Here is a 26923-nt window from a genome sequence, read left to right on the forward strand (position 1 = left end):
AAGAAGGCACATTCCCTTTCTTTCCAGCTGAATTCCTGTGACATTAACAATCTGAGCTATTCAAACTTATGCGTATTCACCTAGTGCTTACTATATACATGCACTAGGATACACTTACCAGCACTTGATATATGTATGGTAGAAGAGTAGTACCCTGTTTTCCGCCAAGTGTGTGTTCACACAGTGTTCACCCTGTATGACTCATTTTTTGATGGAAGCATATACTGACAGTTCTTTTATTTCCCAGTGCCTAGCATAGATGCTTAGCAATTTACCATATCATACATTTAAATACAATAACAAAACACACTATGGGAAGTTAAGTAAGGTTTTCAAATGCTTATTGTTTTGTTATTTTTTGAGAAAATGAACAGTTTGAAAGTGTCATCAAGATACACAACATGCCTCTAAATTGGTTTTCCCACGTTGTGACCTGGAGACCATATCAAGATTATCTGGGAGTCTGCTGTAAGTGAAGGTTATTGGGTCCCACTTCATATCTACTGAATCAGAATCCTTGTGTGTGAGATTTAGAAACCTATAATAAAGTTTTCTAAACAAGCAACACAGGTAATTCTAATGAATTCTATAATTGTGAACTGTTCCCTTAAAAAGAGAGTAGGCGCAAAAATTGGGAGTAGAATTAATGTGAATAGAATGTCTATTACCAGTTAAATGCAATATTTGATGAACACCCACTTTGAGACAACACAATGTGGGCACATGTCAGTAATGAGGAAAAGAAAGTCTTTATCCTAGACTGGATAATGGAGTCAATTCGTGTGTTGAGTGCCTTGCTAATAGTTATAACATACAGCAATACACTTGTTGTGGTACGTATTCATAGGCCATATTTTGAATTCTCACCCAGAAGGTAAGACAGGCATTACTGCTCCCATCTTTACCTATGTAAGGTTGAAATTTAATCTTTGCCTGAAAGAGCAGCTCTGAAAAGCCAAATGTTTCAGTCTGTGCACTTTTGGATTCACCGTTTTTCAAGGGATAAATTTAGACGAATTATTAGTTTCATTCAGTTCAGAATAATTGTTTCAGGTACTAGAACATCTCTAACGAATCTCTGCAGGTCTGTAGTTCTGGGTGCAGTAGGCAGAAATTTGCTATGATAGTGATGAACGAATTCCCTTCAAGGCTGTCTGAGGTCTCTTTAGAAACATTGACACTGGAAACTTCACTTCCCAGCAGGCCTTGCGGCTGCTGATCTCGCGATGTTCGCAGGGCATCCACTCAAGAAACCCTGGCGAAGTCGGGCCACATCTCGGCCTGACCTATGAGCGCGCAGCATGCTGGGATGTGTAGTTCATCTGCGACTGGGACGCCCCCTCGGATGAATGGGGCCTCGTTTGACTGGGAACTACAGTTCCTTCGTTGGTGGCGTCCGTGGCAGCCGTAGAAGGGACAACCGCGGTCCTACGAGAGAGAGCGCTGCGGAACGGTGGCGATGTGCTGCCCGGGCTTCCTGGGGTAGCGGTATAAGCGGGTGCTTCCCTTGCACGCTCGCTCCTCTTCCCCTGCACCCGCCATGCGCGCGGCGTTTGCGGTGGGCCTGGTGTTCGCAGGCTGCTGCAGTAACGTGATCTTCCTAGAGCTGCTGGCCCGGTGAGTGCTGCTCGGGCCCAACCCCGGCTTGGGGGACTGGTTTATGAAATGTAGAGCGGAGGCGGACGTGCAGAGCCGTGCAGTCCTCTGTACCGCCTAGGACCCACTGTGCTCCCGGTTCTGCGGTCCGCCCGCTGTTCCGCCTAACACTTTCACATCATCCCGAGGGGGGAACACCCAGAGTACCGTACTGCTGTCGTCACCCCGTCTCCACAACCTGGGGACTGAAGTCTGGAGAGTTTTTCAAGTGACTGGTCCAAAGAATTAGTGGCAGCATCCACGTTTTATTCCCATCCAACTTCTGCTCTTCTTCCTGTTCTTGGCACTTGTCTAACTTTAAGCAAAGCTTTTTGAGTCACAGAGCGGTTTGATGTACACGCTGCAGTTTCATTTTTACTAACACCCCATTTGACAAAACACTGGTTTTATTAATCGTATACATGGTTATGCGTACTTTGCCTAAACATACATCTCAGTGAAGTGGAACAGATAAATTACATGTAAAAGATTGGCAGTGTGGCATTTTCAGGTTACTTTGACTCATTGGCTGCTTTTTCCCTCCTGTTAAATAGTATCTGTAGTGTGATTTGGCTGTGTTTTCAATGTATGTATTCTTTCTATTAGTTATCCAAACACTCCTATGGTCAAGAGTTATAAACTCTATTGTGCTGAAAGTGCCACAGTTTCCAAGAAATTAGGTAATCTTTGACTATTTGTAAGCGACAGCACCAACTGGGAACCAAGGTGTCTAAAGTCCTAACTCAGTATCTTTTTCCACCTCCCTGTTAATTTTGAACTTGGGCAGTTTATAGATGTTGGTCATCCAGTTCTTTGGCTACTTTTTCCTTTGATGGTACTCTGCAGCAATATTCACTAGATTTTGTTTTTAAATATCACGTCTATGGTACTAAAGACATTCATGAAAGAGGACTTCTAGAAGTGCTTCATAAAATCGCAATAAAGATAGGATAAGTGTTTGAAGCGAAAGGGAGTATTTGAGGGATGCTACTGGCAGTGTGTCTTTTATTGTAATTTTTTAAAAAGTCACTATATACACACCTAATAGAAATCGTGAAGCACACTGGTAATTGACTTCCCTTACTGTCTTACAACTTTGTTTCAGTGCATGAATACTTTGTTTTATGAGATGTTACAGAAAAGTTGTGGACAGCTACCATTATAAAATGTTTTTGTGCATTAGAGAAGGTACTATTTAGAATAGATTATACATAAAACAGTTTTTTATAAATCCTTGGGTTTTTTTAAATAAATCTTCATTTTGCAGCTACATTTTTGTAAAATGCTAAGAAAGTATATTTAGTCACATAATCAGTGGTATGCAAGACTTCCTAATTTTCTTAAGCAAGTTACAGCTTCTCATAGAGATCAGTAAGGTAAGATCTGATTATGCCAACTAGTCTGCTTCATAGATTCGTTTGGAATTTGTGACTCTTATTTATGAATATCACCATGGTAAGCTCATAAATTTTTATGGAGCAGGAACTGTGCTTTTAATATAACTTCTCTAGAACTTTTAGATACCATAAAAAGTGGCAAGTAAAACTTGAAATATATATGCTGGAATGAATTGTAAGAAAACATTTTAAATTTTTTTTTTTAAATGAAAAGTAAATTTATTTCTTACTGATTTGCGTGCCTATAACTGAGACTAACAATAAAATATAAACAATGCATTGCACTCAGCAAATGGGCAGTAATAAATGAGGGCCTGATCACCCTTCTTAAGGAGTTTATAATCTACCTTGGGAACAAGATACATATACATCCACTAACTAGTTTTGCAAGGCTTTTGCATGGCTTACTTTAAAAATAAGGAAGTTTCCCACAACTAGAAAAAGAAATAAACTATCTGCCCAGTTCATTCTCTTCAAAGTTGCTTTTTTAAAAAAATAAAATAAAATAAATAAAAATTTGGATTCTTACCAAACAATTCAAAGTAAGAGAAACTGCAGTTAATGGGTATAATTTTTGAAAAAAACAAACTTCAAAAGAACATCAGGCTTAGGAAAAAATTTTGAAGTTTTTCCTTCAAAGTTTTAGAATGAGTTCCTCAAAATAAATCCACTGATAGTTATACAGCAATATGTCTTCATAAATGTATCTTCCCAAACCTAGATTATATTAGTACAGATTTTAAGTTTGCATGAAAAAGAGACAAAAGTTAGAGTTGTCAAAGGGAGGGGGTTGTCTCCTGATAGAAATGAAATTTCTATTGAAGGTATCCTACGATAGTAGTGATGGTTGTGGAATTAAAAGCCCATACTTAAAATCACTGAATTTTAATATTAACAATAATAAGGATATAGATAAACTCCATTTCTTTGTCATAGGGCCCTGGAAGATGGACCTAACTAACTTGAGTGAAATAGCTATAATAGGTATAATAATGTCTGTCACCGTAAAATAAGAAGATATGATGTTTTTTTAAAACTATATAAAGAATACACTTGTAAAGTGAATTATTTTTTGAAATAAATGTTCTCTTTTTTTTTTCTTTTGTACAAGTGCTAATATTCTAGATCACATTTGTTTAAAAAAAGGCATTCTCATACTCATTGATGTGCTAGAGCGAGGGACACACAGTCCAGAATCCTTTTTAGATATTTTCCTTAATCACTCCTCTGTTAGATATACTGGAGGTTTGCTGGTTTCTGTACAGATATCTGTGCCTCCCACTTGCAGAAAGAGTAAGATCCTCCCGCATCCAGAGAACCAGTTGTTCTGCCTTTGGGCCATATGTTAAGTCATATTTCTGTTGTCTGCTGGTCAGGAGAAATAACTCAAGGATAATTTCTAGGATATCTGTCGCTGGGATTTGCTACCTAAGCTAAGCAGGCTTTAACTAAAGGCCTTTTAGTTAAGTGAGGATCTCAGTAGGAACATGTGAGTAGTTTCCTGTAGTTTACTAGGAAAGCTGTGCTCTAGCAATGAGTATGGTAGAGTAATTTTAATGTGTGGCCTGCTATACCTAGTAAAGAATGAGCAATAAAGTCCTGACATTCTCTGGAAGTATAATACAAAATGTGTGTGATCAATGGGATGTGAAAAGCAAGATGTGGGAGTGTAGTGGGTAACACAGACCTACTGTTCTTTTTATTTTAGAACTGTAAACGTAACACATTTTAGTGCCCTTTATCTCAGTTTCTGTGCCTCATTTTTTCTTGTTATTCTCTATATAGGAAGCATCCAGGATGTGGGAACATCGTGACATTTGCACAATTTTTATTTATTGCTGTGGAAGGCTTTCTTTTTGAAGCTGATTTGGGAAGGAAGCCACCAGCTATCCCAATAAGGTATGGCACATTGAAGTCTCTTCTAGCTTTTGGTCCTTTTAAAAAGTCCAGAGGTGGTTCCCGTATAACAAGAATAGAAGACATTCTTTTCTAAGATTTCTTAATGCAATGCTAAATATTTTGAATACATGTTTGGTTTTCATTGGCTTTAGTATCTTATTTTCTGCTTCTGCTGACCACCCTTTTCGTCTCGTAGGAGGTCCAGTAGTTTCTAACTCCATTGCCTTTTTCCTGCTTCCTGCCACTATAGTACCCTCAACTACTAGCATTGGTCAGGAACATATTCAGAACCACCATAGCTTTTATAGTAGTATCCTAGCTGGCTGCCTTCTACCTGTTCATCCCTTTCAACTTAACATGCTCTGCTCCCATGATACTCAGAATGAAATCCAGATCTCCCAACTTGCTCTTAAGGCTCTTAAAGCTATTAGGTTATTGTCCTAATAACCTTTCTCCTGTGTGTGTACAGTTTATGGTGGCTCTATTTTTTCCATATGTGAAGCCATAATTAAAATTTCTCCATGGTTGCTTTTTAGGAGTGTTTTGTAGGCAGCCATGTGGAGTTGTTGAACCAATTCTCCTGAAAGACCTTGAAAAACTCTTCTTTTATTCTTCCAGTGACATCTCTTCAAGACAAGACCAAAAATTGGCAGAAGCCCTGTAAAGCCCTATTCGTGCTACTTAGAAGTCGTGAAGGAGCAGTTGCTAGTGATTTTACATGTATGAATCACTATGCTGTGTTTGTTGTCAAGCTCCTCAGACTTTCTAGACTTTTAATGTAGTCTTGGCTGTGTGGACTTCCGTGGTGCATAGTTCACATCTAACCATATCACAGATTAGGTTCTCCTCAGGGAAGCTACCTTGGGGTTCAGTCTTGTCACATTCTTGAAATGTGTAGAAGTGGAAAATGGATAGTAAGCTATGTTCAAAGACCAACATTTGATGGAGAATAGGGAACCACTTATTTACTTTTGCCATGTATTTTTTAGCCAGTTATTTTGAATATTTTTCTTTTATTAAATCTATTAGGTTGAACCATAAAATTGCTCGTATTCTATCATGGCAAAATGGTTTAAACTAAAATGTATGAAAAATATCACAAGTGTTTTCCTAGACAGATTCATTTATTCGTTCATAATTTACGTTTGCTTATATTTATCCCTGTATTTTCAAAGTTACTGTGTTTACTGGAATTTCTTTTAGTTTTTGTTTTACTGTAATCGTAGGATCAATAAACTCAAATAACATGGACCCTGTTATTAAATGCAAACCTATACACATCAAATGACGTCTTCGTTAACTTGGAGGCCACTGGTTGAGAATGTGGGATGATTTTTACAGTTGTGGGCTGAAAGTAAGCCTTGACCTAGCAAACCTTTAGAAAGAGTGAAAAATAAAAGTATAAACAAGTTTATGGAGGAGATATTTGAGAGAATTGACCGTTTCCTTCAAAGGTCTATGAAAATTATTTACAAAGAAGTATTATAAAAAGACATATCCATTCACTTTAAAAAATATTCTGTGATTATCTAGGAGTAGCTATGATTTTTTAAAGCATAGTTTTAAGTTGCTATGTATACTTGAAAAACATTAAAATAGTGTTTCTTTAAACATATTCTGTAATTCTGATTTTTCCCGTTTGGCTTTATGAAGTACCATTACATGTACATAGTATGCAAGTGATAATAATGGTACAGTATTTTAAAGTAGAAGAAATGAGAATTTTTTAAACCAAAAATATATTTATCTTTCTATGCTTTTTTTTTTTCTTTCTGGAATACTAGGTCCTGTGTGATTTGCTGTTCTCTCTGTATTTCAGGTACTACGCGATAATGGTAACCATGTTCTTCACTGTCAGCGTGGTGAACAACTATGCACTGAATCTTAACATTGCCATGCCCCTGCATATGATATTTAGATCCGTAAGTGCTGTTTGTCCACCTGTGCGTGCTCCTCTGAAAAGTGTAATATATAGGTTGATTGAACAGATGAAAAAAGTAGAAAGCCCTTAATCGAAGTCTGGGGATAACAATAGGTTTGCAAAAGCCGGGTATGGTGGTGCATGCCTCTAATTTCAGCACACAGAGATTGAGGCAAGAGAATCACAAGTTCAAGGCCAGACTGAACTACGAAGCAAGTTCAAGACCAATCTGAACTTTTATTTGCTTAATGTGTGATGGGTGATTAATAAAAAAAAATTTCCTGGGAAACAAATTTTACCTTCATTTTCATTTGTTTTACTGATTTTATATTCAGATTTGCTACTAATATTGTTTACCTTATTTCTTGTCACTTACTTCTTTTTTCTTCCTCCAAAAATTACATTTACTTTTGGGACATGAGTTAAAGGCAGGGTGAATATCCCTTATCTGAAATGCTTGGAAACAGAAGTGGTTTGGATTTTGGAATATTTGCATATACATGAGGAGATATCATGGAGGATGGGGCCCAAATCTAAGCAGAATTTATGTATTTTCGAATATAACTTACACACAGAGCCTGAAGGAAATTTTATATAATGGTTTTAATAATTCAGTACGAAACTAGATTTCATAGTGTGGAATTTTCTACTTGTGATATCCAGCAGGGGCTCAAAAAGTTTTGGATTTTGGAGCATCTGATTTTTCAGATTAGGATTATGTAGCCTGTAGTCCTTGTTTCTGCTTGTTTTTAAAAGCAAAATCTAAGTTGATAAAAAGGAAATTCTTGAGGGAAAGAATTTCTCCTTAAGCATACCAGTTTTCTTCCTTCCCTAAGTATGATGGTGGATCCATGTGTAGTTTGTGTATAAAGAACAGTTCTCAGAAGAGTAGGGATACCTTCAAGGGATTTATAAGCAGGATTGCAGAAGAATGAAAAATGGGTGATGACTAGAGTACCATTTCCACATGGCCTGAGATTTTTGTAACATTGAATGTGCTACTCCTGAAAAGACTTCCCAGAGTTAATTATAATATATAAAGGTGACCTTCAAGGCATTGAACTTGTAAGAGACTTTCAATAAACACTTGTTGACTGATTGACACTTGGCCAGAGGAGAGAGTAATACTTGTATGACTTCTTTCATTTATTGTTTTTTAATTTTTTTTTAAACTTTTTTCGGGGCTGGGGATTTAGCTCAGCGGCATAAGCACCTGCCTTGCAAGCAGGCAGTCGTGAGTTTGATCCCCGGTACCGATAAAAATGAAAAAGACAAAAAAAAAAAAAAACTTTTTTCATTTAAACTGGAGGTAGAGGAAAGCTTATTTAGAGCCTTGGAAATTACATAGAAAGGTTGATAAAAGCAAGTCTATGGTAATACTTATTCTTGTTAGCCGTAACTTCAACTATGACCAGTTATTGAGAACCAGTCATTTTTATTTTTACTGTCATCTTTGAAAGGTCTTATTATTTCATATGATAAATTTTTATGGTCTAGACTTTTTGCTATCATGAGAACAATTGAACCTTATTAATAGTTCATTCTGTCCTCGTGCATTCCATGTTTTTCCTGTGTGCATGTTTACATTCACCTTGAATTATGTTAATTCTTTCATTTGCACTAAACCTCTGTCGCCATTGTTCCTTTTACAGGGCTCTCTAATTGCCAACATGATTCTAGGAATTATCATTTTGAAGAAAAGGTAAGCAATATCCTTCCTATTTGATGTATAGAAATGATTCCTGCACCACCATCCATAAATTAGTCACCCAAATTCCTTTTCTCATGATGGTAAGAAGTTTCCCCTGCTCCATTTACCTTCTTTCTTAGGTCTTTCTCTAAAAATGCTGCAGGTTCCTGAGGCAGCTGAGTGGGGCTGAGGCCCTACCTGTGGCTTTGGAGCAGCATCTTCTCTGTAGAACTGACTAGCCCTTGTCATCACCGAATCTTTAGTACCTTGCTAATCCTCAGTACCATAAAACCAATTGATACAGAGCATCACTGTGTGGAGTGGTCACCACTGGCCACATATGGCTATTTAAATTGTTCAAAATGAAGTAAATTAAATGGATGTCTTCTCACTCTCCTTCATCGCATTTTAACTGTTCAGCAGGCACATGTGGCCAGTGATGACCATACTGAGGAGTCCAGGTAAGGTACACGTCCAGCGTGTACAGAAGGAAGTTCTATGGACCGTTCTAACCAAGAGGGTGCTTATGAATACAACTAGAGAATAACCATACTTACTAAAAAGAAAATTCTTGATCAGAGCCCACATTGCCAAGAAGATAAATGAAAAGGCTCAGAACTGTTCTTTGTGGCGGCCACCAGTGGATTTCTCTGGGTAGGAGTGGAGAGTTTCTTACCTCCGGGGTGCCTTTTCACAGTTTTTATCTCCAGCCTTCATTCTGAGCCTCACCATTCACTGCCAAGGAAGAGGGACACTGAGGAGTGAAGCACATACAACCTAGGAAATATTTCTCAGGGAAAGTTCACTCTATTAAGACTAGAATTAGGCTTGCCGATTCTAATTTCTTAATGTGTTCCGTCCCTGCCTTAATATTAGAAGTCTTTAACAGTTTGGAATATAACCATCAGTTCTCATGATAGCAAAAAGTCTAGACCATAAAAATTTATCATATGAAATATGATATATTTTTTAAGTAATAAAAGCTGCATCATAAGAAGGACAATAGTCCTGCCTGACTGGGCTCTCATATGGACCCTTTATCTCCTGAGATAAGTACCCCAAGAATTGATTTCTTTCTAAGGGAAGGTAGGGGAATGGGAAAAAAAGAATCAAGTTATATCATATGCATGTACGAATTCCATATAATCAATGTGATCATTATATATACCTAAAATGTACCATAAACTTAATTAATAAAAAAACTGATTCTTCTAGGATCTTTACATTTGTACACACATATTAATGGTTTGACTTGTTTTATCCAAGGTAACCAACACCTCAGTTGCATAGATTTCACCCAATTGTGTCTCTCGCAACCTTTGATTTCAGTCATAACAGGAATACAAAAGGATATATCATGAAAGCAGTTATGTTCTCCTGATACTACCTCAAAATGTTAGGGACTTTTCTCAACATGTTTCCCTTAAGAATTTCTTTTGAGTCTAGGGCCTGAGATGTAGCCCAGCAGCACAGCACCTGCCTCATAAGCGTGAGGTCCTGAGTTTGATCTCAGGTACCAAAACAAAACAACAAAAATAATTTCTTTTGAGTCTGTCATCTTGACTCTATGTGAGCCTTCTGCCTTCCTTTTCTGTGTGGCAGTCAGACAGCAGGACTTCCTGTAAGGTAACTAATACAGCAATGAGCAGCATATCTGTCTGTTTTTATTTACCGGGAGCAGTAGACCCTCAGATTCATCCTCCCCACTCCAGAACTTGAAGGCCACGTCTGTATTTGCCTTAACTATGCCCTTTGTTGTTTTTGGTCTGAGTTGTAAAACTCTTCATCTTGATCTTTCCAGATGAAGAGATGTGATAATTTTTTGTCTGCCTCAGTGGTACCCACTTCCTCACTCCTCTCATCTTCTCTTGGCCTCTTGGTCCTCCTGACTCTCTCTGCCTTTTAGCCAGTTCAGTTTACCTTTTATGAATAACTGTAACCAAATGACACAATGTTTTTGAGGAGAAAATAATAACATTCATTGTATGTGTTTGATTGCTTTTAATCCTTTCCTTGCTGATCACCAAGAAATCTGAGAAGGATACTAATGACACTATTTCAGTGAATGTGAAATGCCACTGTTCCTTCCATAGTTCTGTAAATTGAATATTTCTCCCTTTTTCCTACGATGAAACATTTAAAAACAACCCTTAAGATAGTTTTTTTAATTAGTGTATGTTTGCATTCGAAGTTCACCTTCATCTGGAGGTGAATGCACACAACACAGCTCGTTTCTTTTTTAAATCCCCTTGCCCTTTCCACCCACTTCCCTCCCTCTTCCAAATCCCCTTTCCCCATTTTCATGCTTATTATTCTGAGCTCATGTTTGCATTCTTAGCTCTTGTATTTGGTGTCTGTACATGCATTTCTTTAATCCTCTTCCTCTCCCCTCCCCCTCTCCTTCAGTCTCCTGGACCCCTTGCCAGTTGCAAGATTGTTTTCCTTCTGCCCATCCTTTGTTTTGCTCATTGTACTTTGCTTTATTCAAATGCGAGATGCCATAGGGTATTTAAGCTTGTGTTTCTGATTTATTTCACTCAACATTGTATCTTCCAGGTACATCCATTTTCCTACAAGTGTCTCGAATTTAGCCTTCTTTATAGCCAAGTAGTGCTCTTAATGCATTCATCTGTTGATGGCATAGACTGCTTAACGCTATTGAATGGCTATGAACATTGGTGTGCATGTATTGCTAATGCGATGTCTTTAGCTCTTTTGGGAAGATCCTAAAGGAGGAATAGCTGGGTCGCGTAAAATTTCCAGTTTTAGTTCTTTGAGAAATCTTCACACTGATTTCCATAATGGTTGTACTAGTTTACATTCCCAACAACAATGGAAGAAGGTTCCCTGTTCACTGGACCCCTGACTTTTGACAATTGCCATTCTTACTGGAGTAAAATGAAATCTCAGTGTTGTTTTAATTTGCATTTTTCTAATGGCCAATAATGCTGAACATTTTTTCATGTGTTTGTTGGTCATTTATGTTTTTTCTTCTCAGAAATATCTGTTCATTTCATTTGCCCCTTGCTTAGTTGGGCCTTTTATTTTGGGTTTTTTAAAAAGAATTTTTTTAAAATTCTTTATACAGTTTAAATATTTGTCCTCTATTCAAGAAATAGGAGACAAAATTTTTTTCCCATTTGGTACATTGTCTCTTCACTAATTAATTCTTTGCTGTTGAGCAGCTTTTTGTATTTTTTTTTTTTTTGTATTTTTTTTTTTTTTTTTTACTGGTACCAGGGATCTAACTCACGACTGCCTGCTTGCAAGGCAGGCACTTATGCCGCTGACCTAAATCCCCAGGCCCTGAGAAGCTTTTTAATTTGACATAGTCCCATTCATTGAGTCTTGGTTTTGTTGCTTGTGCACTTGGGGTTCTGTCAGAAAGTACTTGCCTACAGCTGTGACTTCAACTGTTGTACCTACTTTTCTTCCAGTAGTTTCAGTGTTTCTGTTTTAATGTTGAGATCTTTGATCCATTTTCATTTTCATGTATGAGTCCAGCACCATTTGTCAAATAGGCTACCTTTCTTCCAATGCATGTTTTTGGCTTCTTTGCCAAAGATCAAATAGCTGAATGTGTCTGGAGACCTTACTGAATACTCTATTCTGTTACATTGTTGCATATATCTGACTATGTGCTAGTACCATGCCTTTTTTATCACTGTTGCTTTGTGGTATAACTTGAAGTCAGGTATTGTGATACTTCCTGCTTTGTTCTTGGTGCCCATGATTGCTTTTGCTATTCCGGGTCTCTTCTGTTTCTATATGAATTTTAGGATTGTTTTCTCTAGTTCTGTGAGGAGTGAAGGTTTTTTGTTTTGAAAATATTTTCTCCAAATAATGGGCAGCCTAATAATGTCCTGACTCTTGACTGCTGCTTTTCGTACCTCATAGTCTTTCCTTCCTGAGTGGTGACTCAGGGTTGGTCCCCTTTGAGACAAGAAATGCTGCAGATACCAGTTACTGTCTCAGGCTCTCACTTGAAGTCTTCAGAGTACAGCGCAGTGTCATTTGCAGTCCCTATCCCTATTTTTGTTTTCTGATAAAACAAACTATTTTAACCAATCCCAAAGAAAGATGATAAGAAACTAATCAGGGCCCTGTTTCCTTCATGTACATGCCTATGTGAATTCTAGAAAGTTACATGCCTATGTGAATTCTAGAAAGTTAGTGCCTTCATCACATTTTAGAGACTTATATCTGACTATAAATATCATTTGGAAATGTGTATTTGTATTTTGGTAAGTTTTTTTGTTGTTGTTCTTTATTTGCAGATACAATATGTTGAAATATCTCTCGATTGCCCTGGTATCCGTAGGCATATTTATTTGCACCTTCATGTCAGCAAAGCAGGTGGTAAGAATCACAAATCATTTATATTCACTAATTGCCACGAAGGCCTAGTTATCATGTACTTATTAATAATAAAACAAATTGAAATGCTTACGTAATATGGTAGAGGGTTCAGATCTCTGAAGAAGAGTGGAGAGAAATGGATAACATAAATATTTCCCTTGTATTTAAGCACATTTCTTGTCATTGTGGTCTCTGTACCGAGTATACTTTCTTATTTCCTAGACTTCCCAGTCCAGCGTGAGTGAGAATGATGGATTCCAGGCATTCGCATGGTGGTTACTAGGCAAGTACAGTAATTATAAGAAAGCTAATTGCCTCTGCAGTTGTGTTTGCTTGGTTTTCTCCTAAGGGAGATGTGTCTTGGCAAGAAACTTCAGCTAAACAAATTATGCCATGGAAGAAAGGGGCACCTGGGATCATATAGCTCTGGACCTAGTGTTCAAGAAAATATCCACAGCTCACAAAGTGTGTTGCACAACATGGATCCATGTTTTTCTTGGTTGCCATTGACATAGAAAAATGCCTCCTTGCGCATCACGCTCTTTAAAAGCAGTGTGTAGGGTGTCATCCATGTTTTCATTACCTTTATTAAATGGAAGCATTCTGCAAAGGAAGGATACTTTAGAGCCACTGGCTATTTGAATTTCCAAGAGACCCATTTCTAAATCTTATATTTAGTTTCTCTGCAGGTTAGCTGTTCCATATAGCAGTGTTCCCAAATCTAACTGATCATTAGAATCTCCTGCTGATTTATTTAAAATACAATATGTCTGTGTGGAATTAACTAGACAGCTTCTGCAGAGGCTTGTTCTTGCCCTGTATGGTTTGGACGGGAGACTCTTTCCTGGTACTTTTAGTAATAACGAGAATGAACTTAACACTGACCAAGTGGAAGAGAAATAGCAATGAAAGAACTATGTCCTCCTTACTTCTTGGCTTTTAACCTTATCTTCATAGGTTGCTGTTTTTTAACATGGAAAGATCTTTATGAATTATTAGAAAAATACTTTAACCCAAAGAGAAAAATTTGTGAAGGTTGCAAACATATAATTCATTGAATAAAAATTAATGTCTAATAATTTTATGTTCAGCCTCACTAGTTGTCAGAAAAATGCAAATTAAAACCAATACTTCTTTATTTTTTGGCCTGTCATATTGGCAGAATGATAAATGATTATTCTCATTGCTGTTGAGGATGCAGTAAGACAACTATTTATTTATTTTATTTTTGGTAATGGCCATTGAACTCAGGACTTTGAACCTGCCAGGCAGGCACTTGTGCTATTGAGCTATATCCCTGGCCCAAAACAACCATTTTTATATCAAATATACATTGAGACAGCCTTTCTAGAAAAATAATTGAGTTTTGAAAATGTTTACAACCATGGACCTAGTAATTCTATTTATGAGATTATATCCTAAGGAAATAATTGACATTTTGCTTAAAGATTTGTATACAAGGATATATATTGATTTCAATGAAATAATTCAACCAGTCTGAGTGTGAGGTATATCAGAGCCACAGGATAGAATTAATATACTCTCATTAGCTTACACTTTTGAAAAATTTAATGAAGATCTAGAAGTAAAAATGGAGGAAAACATCACAAGAAAAGCAAGATATAAAATTGTGTATAAAATATTAGCATAAAAATATATACATAAATATGTGGAAAACTATAAAGGACTGAAGGGTGGTATTGTGATTATGTATTTTTAAAACTTCATATGTCATTCATTTTACTTGTAAATTATATAAGCAATTTACAAATAATGTTCTTTAAGAAAATGTCTAGAAATTAGTGTAGGTACATGGTAACACGATGTTTGTTTCATAGGCATTGGGGCACTGACTTTTGCTCTTCTGATGTCAGCAAGGATGGGTATATTCCAGGAGACTCTCTACAAACAATTTGGGAAGCACTCCAAGGAGGCTTTATTTTATAATGTAAGAAACTTCTTAAACCTGGGGAAGTTGACAATTCCTACATTGAAATATGTTATTTCAAGTGAATTTCTGATGTAGTTGAAGGATCAGTTTGTTATCAGTAAACAGCTTTGAGACCTATAGACTGACATACTTATGATAGGGTACTAGTGTGTGATCGGAAACGGTTATCTACAGGAGGTGATCATCGTCAACCAATATGAATAAAGCATCTGTTAACCAGAAGCCGTCTCGAGAGACAAAGGGCCCTAACCTGTGACTTTCTTGTAGGTGAAATCAGGAAACCTATAAAAGAAAAATGAAACTCAAAAGCCACAGGCCAAGGGAATGTGTGCAAGCAGACATCTGTTGGATAGTTTGGGGATGTCAGGACCAAGAGGTTTAAGTCCCCCAGATGGGCTTTATTCATTTGAGAGATGTCATTAGCTATATGTGCTTTGTTTGCAGCTGTTGATCTGGCACCATCTCCTCTAACTTTCCTCCTTCTCTTCTCTCGTTGCCATTGCATATACCAAGACCTGGCTCCTTAAGGTCAGGACGAGGTGGTTGCTACCACATACAGTTACCCCAGGGATTCCATTACTGTTGACTTTTTGTCCTACAGTTGTAAATAAGCAGTTTGAGAGATTTAACTGGAGCTGGAGTATGCGACTGAAGTTTTTGAACATTTTATTTGGTTTCGATCTTTTATTTAGAACAAGGCCAGGCTCGTAGTAACTGTTCAGTAGTAACTGTGCCTCTGTGTTACTCCTGGGTGTTACAGGGATGAGTGGTTTTTGTCATGTGTCTCAGTCTCACGTATTGTGTCTTTTTCCTTTTCAACCTCTTCTTATTCTTGTCTTCATTTCTTTTCCCCTGACCTTGTAATTGTCCTCATATCTCTTTCCTACTCGCTTTCTAAATTTTCTTGAAATCTGCCTCTGTCTTTTTTGTAATTTTAAAATCCATTATGTTTGTTTAACCTTCTCAAAAATAGTAGAATATAGCAAATCCTTTGGGCAGAGTGTTAAGGAAAGTATGTCCTGCTTCACTGTCTGTGATACTTTGCTTTGACTTATATGTGATAGCATCAGATTCTAAAAGACAAGAATGATACTTTTAGGGTTAGTATCATGCCAGATAAGGTCATGTATACAGGGCTAGGAGACACATTTAGTAACTCTAACTTCCTTTCATTTGTATTATTTATTAAATAATTTATATAACCTTTAGCCATTATAAAACTACTGTAATAATTCTATAATGTTTTACACTTAATTCCAATGAAATATGAACCATTGTGCACTGAATCTTCCCACAGCATGCCCTTCCACTTCCTGGCTTTATCTTCTTGGCCTCTGATATTTATGACCATGCAGTTCTCTTCAGTAAGTCCGGTGAGTTTAGAGTTACACAGTAGAAATACCTGCCAGTTTCTAAGACAGACCCTCAGTTTTCCTTTTGACTCGGTCAGTTTTTGTTTTTTACGTTCTTATCTAAATAATCTTTCCCTCCCTAAACTGTCTATCTTCCATGAATAGAGATCGTGCCATTAGTAGATGCAGCAGCAAATGCTTTCACAGATGCTCCTCCATTATCTGCAAATCAAGTAAAAAAACATTTTAAAATTTTCTCTTTTGCTTTGGAATTTGTGTGTTTGCATTTGAACATGCAATTTAAATGTTTTGAGAATGGAAGTAAATAGTAGCAGTGCACATGACACACAGTTCCCTTCTCCTTGGTTCATTTCATCCTTTTCAGCCGTGGAAGGCAGAGCCGTTCACAAGTCCAAGCTGCCTGGGCACCAAGCAGCATTGAAGCAGTGTGTTAACAGGTCTTGTTTCGTTGTTCCTTAGTTTGGCTGTCAAAATGTGGGGGCTTAGAAAGTGGCTCAGCTAGCATGGACAAGGCCCTGGGGTTCATCCTCACCCCTGTAGTGATGATGATGATGATGATGATGATGATAATGACGATTGTGATATATCTTTGCAGAACTATATCAACTTCCAGTCATCGACGTGACAGTGCCCATCATGTGGCTTTACCTGCTCATGAATGTTATCACTCAGTATCCTTTGGAGCCCTTTATCATAATGGTGTCTTCTTTGTTATTTTGACATAGGAGTGTTTTTTGTTTTCTTCTAACAGTGTGAGGAAATGAGGTTTTTTTGCCATGACTTTTTTTTTTCCACAGTAAATGGGAGACAGAGACCCATTGAGACGGCTTCTTGGCAAAAGGTAAAAGGGACTGGTGATTTAGTAGTCAGTAAGTCACAGGGCAGCAGGGAGGAAATGTTGCATGTGGAAATGGAGGAGCCCACAGACTGGTTAAAAACTAGCATATGACACCAGTCATCTGTGATTTAGACCTGAGATTTTCTAATATTCACATATATTTCCAGTTGTCGCAGCTGCCATACGGTCCTGAAAGAAATTTCAAATTAAGGGAGACTTTATTAAATATGTAATTTGAATGACCTTAAATTCATTGTATGTCTCTTACATAGTGAAACTGAATGTTACTAACTTCATTTGTTTGAAGTCATTTTATAGATTTGCCATAAAATTCTTTCATGTAGGAGGGGACAAGACTGAATAAAGGTGGATGGGATCTTACTGTCACTACATTGGAAGTGACCTTTGTTGTAATCATTCAAAGAATCCAAAATAAGGATATGGGATGTTTTTAGGTAGTTTCAAATTAAGATCTGTAAATGGGAAAGCAGGACAGTTCTGCAGAGTGATCCACTGAGGAGGAGCCTCAGAGCAGCCAGAGCAGACTCTCATGGTTTTGTAGATTGTGAAAATATAAGCCCAGAACCATGCCAGCAGTGCCCCCCTGCACCCCTACCTCCCAAGTACAGCTTACAGAAACTGCCTTAACTCCACTCCTCTAGGTATGTGTGCATCCGGGGTGTGTTCATCCTCACGACAGAATGTGCCTCCCTCACTGTCACGCTTGTTGTGACTCTACGCAAGTTTGTGAGCCTCATCTTTTCCATCTTATATTTCCAGAACCCTTTCACTCTGTGGCACTGGTTGGGTACTTTGTTTGTCTTCATTGGGACCTTAATGTACACAGAGGTGTGGAACAACATAGGGACCGCAAGAAGTCAGCCACAGAAGGATGACAAGAAGAACTGAGGTCTGCTGGGACCCGACAAATCGGGTTGTGTGAGTGGGGTCTCTAGCAAAGGTCTGGCCATTTCACTCTGGGTAATGCCAAATTACCCCCAGTATTGAACTAAACCTGCCCCAGAGAACGCTCAGAAGGAGAAGACCTCTCCATTTTCCATGGCTGTCTGGACTATGTTTGTAGACTCCAAATAGATATCCCTCAGCCCTAAAATAGAAAAAAGGAATAGTTCTGTACCTTTGAGCAGCTCATTGATTTGCTGTTTTGTTTACCAGAATGTTCAGAACTATACTTGTTTGTTGAATTCCAGGACCCAGAGCTACTGGTTTTGTATCTGTGGTCTCAGACAAGACCATGCCTTTGTTGCTGTTCTGATGCTTCTCTGCCATGTCAGTTATTATCATCCTGTGGCTGTGTCCTTTTTCCCCCTCTGTCATCCCTCCATACCTCAGCAGCTCTTTGCAATCCATCAGATGCTCCAGGTCCCATCATCCACTGAAAAATGGAGTGGTGAGTGAATGGAGACCCCAGAAACATCAGGGCTGGACTTCCTCCAGCATTTGGAAAAGAAGCAGTTGTCCCCATGAGCTGAGCCCTCATGACAGTGGAGTAGCCTGGTGGACCCCTCTTTCTCATATTATTTTTACCCCCCTCCCCAACAAAAATCAGAGGCTTTTCCCATCTGTTGATCTCTGTGCTTACAACAATTCTGTAGCATCTCATGGAATAATGTTAGTATGAGAGAAAGGTTACACATGGATTGGAAGAAGGAGACTTTTTCCTCAGTCTTGCTTATGAATCCCACTAGCCTGTCACTAAGATGAGGACAGCAGCTGGCCCTGCTCACTCCCCTGATAGCCACAGCTTCTCCTGTAGGCCCAGCCAGAGTGGGAGGGTAAGACTGTGCAAGGCTTCAGAGCCGGGAAAATGAGCTCTGCCTGGTGCTTATGACAGTCACCACCAGCCAGGTGAACAGCCAAAGGTGGGTAGGAGGCGTGGGTATGAGGTCTATATCAGGTCAGATCACAAATACAGTTGAAAGTTATGCTCTTTATTTTTCCTCTAAGGTATCTTTATTGTTCATGTTGGATACTTGGAAAAGAGTTGTATGTACTTTATTATATCAAGAAACATGCCTCTCTTTTAATAACCATTTCTTGGGTCCGTTTTTCTTCTGAAGGGATTATGGCGAGAAAGATGAATGACGTCACTAAGGTGCACAGAATGTATAGTTTGTGTGCAAATGAAAAGCATGTAAATTGGTGTCTTTTATTTGCTCCGTCTGTATTTAGCTCCAGTCCTTCATTGAGTCAATGAATGCGTCTCTTTTTCCTATAGACAAAGGCCTTTCACTTACTGCTGGGTGTGAACTGCACTCTGAAATTGAGATGTGGCTCTCTCTGGGTTGCCCAGGCTTGCTCCTGGCTGTCTGTTTCACTGGCTGCACAGTCTCTGATAGGTCTGAGCAAGGCACTGAGGAGAAATATCCTTAATCCCTGGACTACTTGGGGAAAACATTCAAGCTGTCTCACTTCTTTTGTTACATAAAATATGGATGCTATTTCCCCAGCTAAATCCCTAGGTTTGCAAACTGACCTGTTACTCTGGACAGTGACACCTTCCAGGTAATGGTCTGTTCTCAGAGATACTGAATTAGATGGGAACCCATTCACAAACTCAAAAGCTACTTGCTTTGAAAGATGTGAAGTTCTTTGGATTGATGGAGCCATAAATATCAAATGGTAACTGTCCTCTTAAAAAAGAAAACAATGAAAGCTACTTCTTTTTTCTTGCTGCTTAATAGAAGAATCTGTCCCTTGGGGCTATTTGATTGCTGCAGCTCTGGGTCTCTGGTAACCCTTGGTGGGATACGCCCTTACCTAATAGCACCACCCTGTTTATGCTGATGGGAATACTACAATTTATACTTATTGGAGAAGGGCTAACATACAGTCAGTATTTAACGAGGCCTATCAGATTCTGGTTTTAGGCCAGGTTCCTCTCAGAGTGAATATCTTTCCCAGTCTTGTTGGTACAGGCTGTGTATGGAGAGGTAATATATTAGAGCACTCGTATAACAAAATGAGCAGCCATAGGAGCACAATACTTGAAATACTGTGAGTTGTTTTTATCACTCGTTGGTGCATGTGAGAAAGTATGTTCAATGGACACCATTGAATACTTTTTAAACTACTCTTTAAAAATATTTATTCCCCTTAGTTGACTGATTTTTCAATTCAGGTTGAATGTTTTTCCAACCTTTATTTTTAAAAAGGGCACATAAACTCTTTGATAGAGGATCCCACTCATACCTAAATGGAGGAAAACTAGTAATTGCTTTTCCTCTTTCTTTGGGTCAACATCATGGATTTTGTGCTTCAGAGATACAGAGCATGTGGTTTGTTTATAAAGAATTTAATATTTAAGTCATCTACAGTTCTACCCTAAAGCATAATTCAGATAGCAAAGCACGCTAGCAGAAAATCGTGTGCACCTGTGTGTCTACTTAACAGCGTGGCTGCTATTGTAGATAAGGGAGGAAAAATGGTGAAAGTTTGAATTATATAAATTTAATATCTAGATAGTCTTTAGGAAAATTGTATTGTCACATTATAACACTTTTTTCATTGTTATCAGTAATTTAGTTTTTATTTAATTCAGTGCTTTAAAAAAAATTCTGAGCTTGGGGCTGGGGATTTAGCTCAGCGGCAAAAGCACCTGCCTTGCAAGCAGGCGGTCGTGAGTTCGATCCCCGGTACCGGTAAAAAAAAAAAAAATTCTGAGCTAAAGATAGAACCCAGGATCTCACAGATGTTTTTCATTATTTGTTTCAGCCAAGTAAAACTACCATTAATGCACTTGGAGAGTTTATGTCAGATACTATTTAGACACCATCCAAATACTCAGTGGTTTTGTTGTTTTCTTTTTGCTTCTTCCTTCTCAGAGACGAGGAAAATGAAATGCTGTAGTACTTGAATTTGGTCAGTACTAGAAACGGAGGAAAACCATGACAGCTGAGTTATCTTGTGCCCTCCATAACCCACCTCTCTGTTCAGGGAACAGTATGTGATATTTCTAAAAGATTCTAAAAGTAGGGTTTCCTGAGCATCGTCCACCGCCCCCTTTCTCCCACTTCCGCTCTCCTCACTGCAGCCTCCACTCGTGTGATGTCTTTTACAGACGATACCTATCACTTCATGTTTTTATGTCTTTATTCCTTGGGACCACTGGATGGTTTTGTGGATTTTTCAGGGTATTTATATCTGTGCAGCATGTATTTTACTATATATTTTTTATAAGCATTGATATTAAGGGTGTGAATCTGTATGGGTGAGTCTGACAGAGTTCATCAATATATGCATAGACGAATGTGAACATGAAGGGTTGGTATGGAAAGGTTGGTGTGTTTTGTTATGTTCAGAGGAGTGGGGAATATTAATTTTCTTATGTGGAGCTTTTTACTCCAACTTTATTGGCTTCACTCAGCACTGCCAGGTAACCAATAGAGAGAGGAAGCACAAAACATTAGGAGTACTTCTGAGTCAGTAACTTAGCTCTGGGTACTGAATATGTTCATCAGCAGAACAGGTGACTTGGGTATACAAACTAATGGAGAAATGTCATAGAGATCTGAAACCAAGATCCAATATTTGTTGTACTTTGTCCTCTCTTTGTCTTAGAATAAATAAAATTATGAGTAATTCTGCCCTTGTTAGATAACCAAACCATTTTGATCAGGGCAGCTTTCTTCTGAAAAACGTGGCTGAATTTTGTCAGTGGCAGTTCATGCTTAGATCAAAAGAACTGTTGATGCAGATATAACCAATTCACTGATGTATTACTGTTGGTTGGTGTAACATTTGAGAAAACCTATAATCCATATTTGTAAATAAAGAACTAGTCCTCAGCCTTGGAATATATTCAGTGAGCCCAGAGTCTAGCCTCTCAGCTAGGTAGTATGTTCTCTCTTTCCAGAAGCTTCCTTGCTGTAGACATTCCAGGGATGGGAATCATATCCAATTCATTTCTGTATCACTGGCCCCCGCACAGTGGCTGACCTGTGTTACAAGAATAAATGAATGCTTGCCGTGAATAAATGAACTCGCCCTCAAGTTTCTGAGAAACCTTTTAATGGTTCCTAATACACTTACTCATTCCTCAACACCTGGTTAGCAAGAAAGCTTGTAAGGAGAAACACTCCAGAGGTTCCAGGCAAGAGAAGGGGCGGAGGAATGTTGATAGATCAGAACAGTATGCAACACGCTACCCAACTTTTTGTTCCCTTGATTGCCTGATGGTAGGAGGGAAGATTATATAATTAGCAGCTTACCTGTCTGGTCCCCAGGAAGAAAGGATAAAGAGATTGGAGAGAGTCAGAGTATTAGAGATTCCTAAGAGATTTTGAAATGGCTACCTAAAGTGAGCAGCAGCCCTGCCCTCACATGCCCACAGCTGGTGGTGGTAATGTGTATTGGCAGCTGCCTGGGGAGCATCCCATATTTGTCAGTATCAACCTGACCACCTCCCCTGAGCTTTACATATTAAGTCACTGCTTGCTACTCATCTTACCCAAAGGTGAGCTGCAGGGGATCCAGAGATAGGCGAGAAAAGAGCACTCATACTCCCTTAGAAGAAATAAGGCCCATACTTAAGAAAAAGTAGTGATTTCTTTGGCATATTGAATTTATTTATGTCTTTTGAGATGTAAAGAAGACTTCTGTTAACCAAAATGATGGTTATTCCCCCTAAAAACGTCTTTGTGTCACTTACAATTGCTAGTCATTTCTGTGCAGTTGTTTTTCTTCTGGAAAGTGGCCTCGTCCTTCAAAAAAAGGTGATTTTATAAATGCAGTTTCCTAACAAATTATGGGTAGTGGGGGTGGGGGGGGTAGTGGGGATTTTATCTATTCAGTCTCTGAGCTCTTCGTTGAGTGTTACATTTTAAGAACAAGGATCGGGGGAGGAATGGAGGTATCAGCCGAATATGTAGAACAGCCAAAAGACATTATTGAGTATTCAGACTTGAGCTGTGTAAATATCTAACATCGGCTTCCAGCCTTATGAGTTATTTGAACAGAGAGTTAAGAAGAAAATGGAGATTTTTATGAATAAAATGTTTTGCCAAACTAAATGAGTCTTTTCACCATCATTTCTTTTAAAGAACCTTTTTTTTTTACCTTCTGAAACAGCTTAGCAGACATCTGGTTTTCATCTTGGATTGCACAATCATTGTTTCTTAATAAAAGTGATAAATTTCCTGCAGGTGTTCCAATCACCATTACCTTTCAAGTGCCTGTGCGGAGTTTCAAACGCTCTCCATTTTTTACCTTGTATAGTGGTGGAACATTTTACTGCAGATCAGTGTTAGCAGCCTGTCTTCCTAGTGCCTCCCAGCTGGATCAATAAAAGGTTACTTCTCAGGCTCCAGCCTGTTTCTGCTCCAGAATTTAAAGCAGATCAGCCTACATTTGGAAGTTCTAGAGGTTCATGTAAGTTTGTGCAAAATCTCTCCAAACCTCTTTGCCTTCATAGAAAGACACTGACTTTCATAATGCTGCGGGACCACTCTTTTTCTGTATTTTAGTATGCTGCTTTTACATAAACCTTAACACAAAAGCACTTCACCACACCTAGTCTCTTTTTAATCCTGTCAGGCAGCAGCCCCCATATACAGAAATCAAAGAGAAAAAAAGACTTCTGTAATAAATAGAATTAAAATTCATTTCTTTAAATCTTGCACTGCACTTTTATTAGAAGGATGACGCTACATACTCGTTTGGTTATTTTTTTTTTCTTTCAGTCCTAAGGATTGAACTCATGACCTCGCGTTTGCCACGCGCTTATGCCTGCTGAGCTAAACCCCTTATGCTACATATTATTAAACAGCCTGGAATAGTCTTAGCTTTTGAAGCTTACTTTTTTTTTTTTTTTCCTGAGATAGGGTCTTGCTACATAGTTCAGACTCTGCTTGAACTCACTATATAGCCCAGGCTGACCTTGACCTTGCAGTGATTCTCCTGCCTCAGCCTCCTGAGTGCTGGGATTACAGGTGTGTGCTCCCACACTAGTTTCCCCTTTACTCTTCCTCTTCACTCTAAAATATTAGGAACTGCAAGCTCTTACAAAATGTAGAGCCCTTTGGGAGACTAAATTACCATTTAGTTCAATTCCTTAGCAAATTGTATAAACTCTGCAGTGAAGTAAACTCCACTGTACCCTGTGATTCTGGTCAGCAACAAAACAGTTTCAGATACTGCCATGGTACCCCACCTACGATGTCCCTCATTAATAAGAGGCACAAGCTTCTAGGTGGATGTCAGCAAAGGTTCTTTGTCTGCTATCTTAAATTCAGCATTATAGCAGCATGAAAAATAAGTGCAGATCAGTGAATTGTGTGCTTATGTCAAAAATCCTCTTTAAAAAGAAAAACAAGCACATCTGGCTGTGCAAGTATTTGTTAATAAAGCTTTTCAGTGATGTTCTATATCTGCAAACCAATAAAATCATCTCATCCTTAGAATTAAGTTACTTTAATGCCTGATTGTTTCTTAATCAGCACTTCAAGGAACTAGCATATGGCTGTTATTATTACACATGACTCTGATGCACCAATGTATTTTAAAGCTAAGCTTATGATTATAATTACTGAAATTGTTATTTCCTATAATAGCTTTGAATGACATTTACTGCCTAAATACCTTGCTTCCCTTAAGGCTATATATCTGTATCAGTCTCCTAAAATCTTTAACATTGATAAAATAATGGCTTTCAGCAGTTGAATGGAATGACAATAATAAACATATATTTCCATGCATGAAGTATTTAACATAACTTTTAACCCTCATAACAAATTATGGACATAAGTGAATTATCTCCACTTTACAGAATAGAAAAACGAACCACAAAGGAGCTCTTTAACTTGCCTCAATTGTTCATATGTGTTGGATCCAGAATTTGAACCCTTGAAGACACTGTAGATTCCATACTTCTTAATGGCATTGTGCTACCTCTAAAATCTCAGTAAGAAGGTCATACCATCTTCCTATGTTCTCTCTCCATTTGGTATAGATTTCTGTATGCTAAGTGTCATCAGCAAGTCTTGGACTTGTCGTCTTACCATGTTGACACATATCTGAACCCAAACCCTATTTCATACCTAAGAGATTATAATCTGTTATGTAGGACAAAAAAGAGAAGAAAACCTAGAACACTGCAATAGTCTGTTCAAATCAGAGCATACCCATTTTTCTTGGTACCTGGAGCCTATAACTTTCAGGTTAATCAGCACTGTCAAATACACAGTACTATATAAGGTAGTTAAATCATAAAGCCTTTGTGAATAATTTGCTTAAGTGGCTGTAATCTAAGAGTGTTTAATGTAGGTAGAAACTGTTTCTTAAGTTTCTCCAAGTTCTGGGCCAGCAAGCATTTAAATTACATTATCTCATCCACCTGGATAGATGCCATCCCTGAATTATACTTCGATAATAAACCTCCAAATGTTATACAAAGACATTTTACACTAGTGTTCAATTTGATGATTCAGTGTCTTTGGCACAGAAGGAATTTAATGGATTATCCATTATCCACTAGATTGCTTAATATGCCCCATTCAAACAAAAATCAGCACTATATAATGTTCAAATTTTAGTTTGAGAAAACATTTGTCTCTGCAGATATGTTTGCACATGTAGTCCTATCAGAAGTGAAAACCGTCATCCCTTTTATACAAATTTATTAGGATTACTTTTCACTCTATGTAATAGAAATCCAACCTTTATCACTTCACCTAATGGTATTATTTTCATAAAGGAGACAGGCAGATTGGGGCTGGTTTGGCTATTCAGGGAAGTTGTTGCAGAAAACAAGTGAAAGCTGCTGGAAGGTAACACATCTGCAAAAATCACGTGTCCACCTGCTAGTACCAGGGGAGCAATCATATGGCTTCTTCTTCATTTCTCCCTCACCAGTACTTACCATTAAGAAAAATTTACCCCAGAACCCTGCTGAAAAAGATTATAAGAAGAGTAGAATTCCACACCCTCGGGTACAGGGGACAGATAAGACGGGAAAAATAAGACTGAATTCCCAACAAGTTCACCTCTCTAGCTGGACTATTGAACAATTAATGTTTAACTTTCAGACAAAATTAGAGTTAATTCTGCCTACTGTGATGCTATGGTCTGTTTCCTTCAAATGCTCATTTGCTAGAGTTTTAGTCTCCTGTGTAGCAATGTTGGTACGGTGGAGCTTTAAAAGATTGGGCCTGGGGGAGATGAATAGGTCACTATGGGCGTTACTGCCAGGAAGGATAAAGTTCTCATGAGACTTCAGTGAGTTACCTACACAAAGATTTGCTATAAAAAAGAGTGTGCCTGACCTTTGCATCTCTACTTCCTGTCTCACTGTGATCCCTTCTGCTTGTGGCCAGTTTACTATGCATTTCTTCATCATTTTGTTAGCGAGCCAGGGAATCCTTGTCAGGACACTGATACTATGTTCATGAACCTCTTTTTCTTATAAAGTACCCATTTGCAAGTATTTGTTACCACAACAGGAAATAGACTAATAATCCACTATGACTGTCCCTCATACAAATGAACATGCCATCATTCTTTAACCAGAGAACAAATATGTCCTTTAAATTACTACATCCTGGGCCAGGGATGCTCAGTGGCACAAGCACCTGCCTTACAAGTGAATGGTCATGAGTTCAATCCCCAGTACAAATAAATAAATACATAAATATGTAAGTAAATTACCATATATATTTCTACTTCAGTTATAATTCCATTTTGAAATCTAAAACCAAAAATTAAGTTAATGATATCTAAAACCAAAAATTAAGTTAAGCTCTTACATAAAATGAAAAGGGGTGGGGGTTGTTACTGATTAATAAAATCAGCTTACTAATGTTAATATACTAATATGTCTGTAACAGTACAAGTGTTATAGTTCT

The 26923-nt window shown here is 38.1% G+C and overlaps 1 protein-coding gene across 2 annotated transcripts; it reads left to right on the forward strand.

The window, feature by feature from the left end:
• The first annotated feature begins 1289 nt into the window (after positions 1-1289).
• On the forward strand, positions 1290-23095 carry Slc35b4 (solute carrier family 35 member B4). 2 transcript variants are annotated; one of them, XM_023564291.2, is made up of 11 exons: positions 1290-1617; positions 4818-4931; positions 6751-6853; positions 8505-8554; positions 12820-12901; positions 13124-13184; positions 14740-14849; positions 16150-16225; positions 16590-16662; positions 16821-16896; positions 17726-23095. In XM_023564291.2, exons 1-11 carry the CDS (start codon positions 1541-1543, stop codon positions 17957-17959), a joined length of 1056 nt encoding a protein of 351 aa, XP_023420059.1. In that variant the 5' UTR covers positions 1290-1540; the 3' UTR covers positions 17960-23095. The 2 variants fall into 2 exon arrangements, with proteins under 2 accessions (XP_023420059.1, XP_003467924.1); XM_003467876.5 differs by lacking the exon at positions 16590-16662 and having other exon boundaries at positions 1294-1617.
• The last annotated feature ends 3828 nt before the right edge of the window (positions 23096-26923 follow it).

Source organism: Cavia porcellus, unplaced genomic scaffold, assembly GCF_034190915.1.
Source record: "Cavia porcellus strain 051 isolate PalLab524CR breed Dunkin Hartley unplaced genomic scaffold, mCavPor4.1 scaffold_2, whole genome shotgun sequence".
Lineage (NCBI taxonomy): Eukaryota > Metazoa > Chordata > Mammalia > Rodentia > Caviidae > Cavia > Cavia porcellus.

Excerpts from the sequence above, each read along its gene's own strand:
- Slc35b4 (XM_023564291.2), top strand. The coding sequence starts at position 1,541 with ATGCGCGCGGCGTTTGCGGTGGGCCTGGTGTTCGCAGGCTGCTGCAGT. Across the intron at positions 6,854-8,504 it reads TGCATATGATATTTAGATCC|GGCTCTCTAATTGCCAACAT; the intron begins GTAAGTGCTGTT and ends TTCCTTTTACAG. Across the intron at positions 8,555-12,819 it reads ATTATCATTTTGAAGAAAAG|ATACAATATGTTGAAATATC; the intron begins GTAAGCAATATC and ends CTTTATTTGCAG.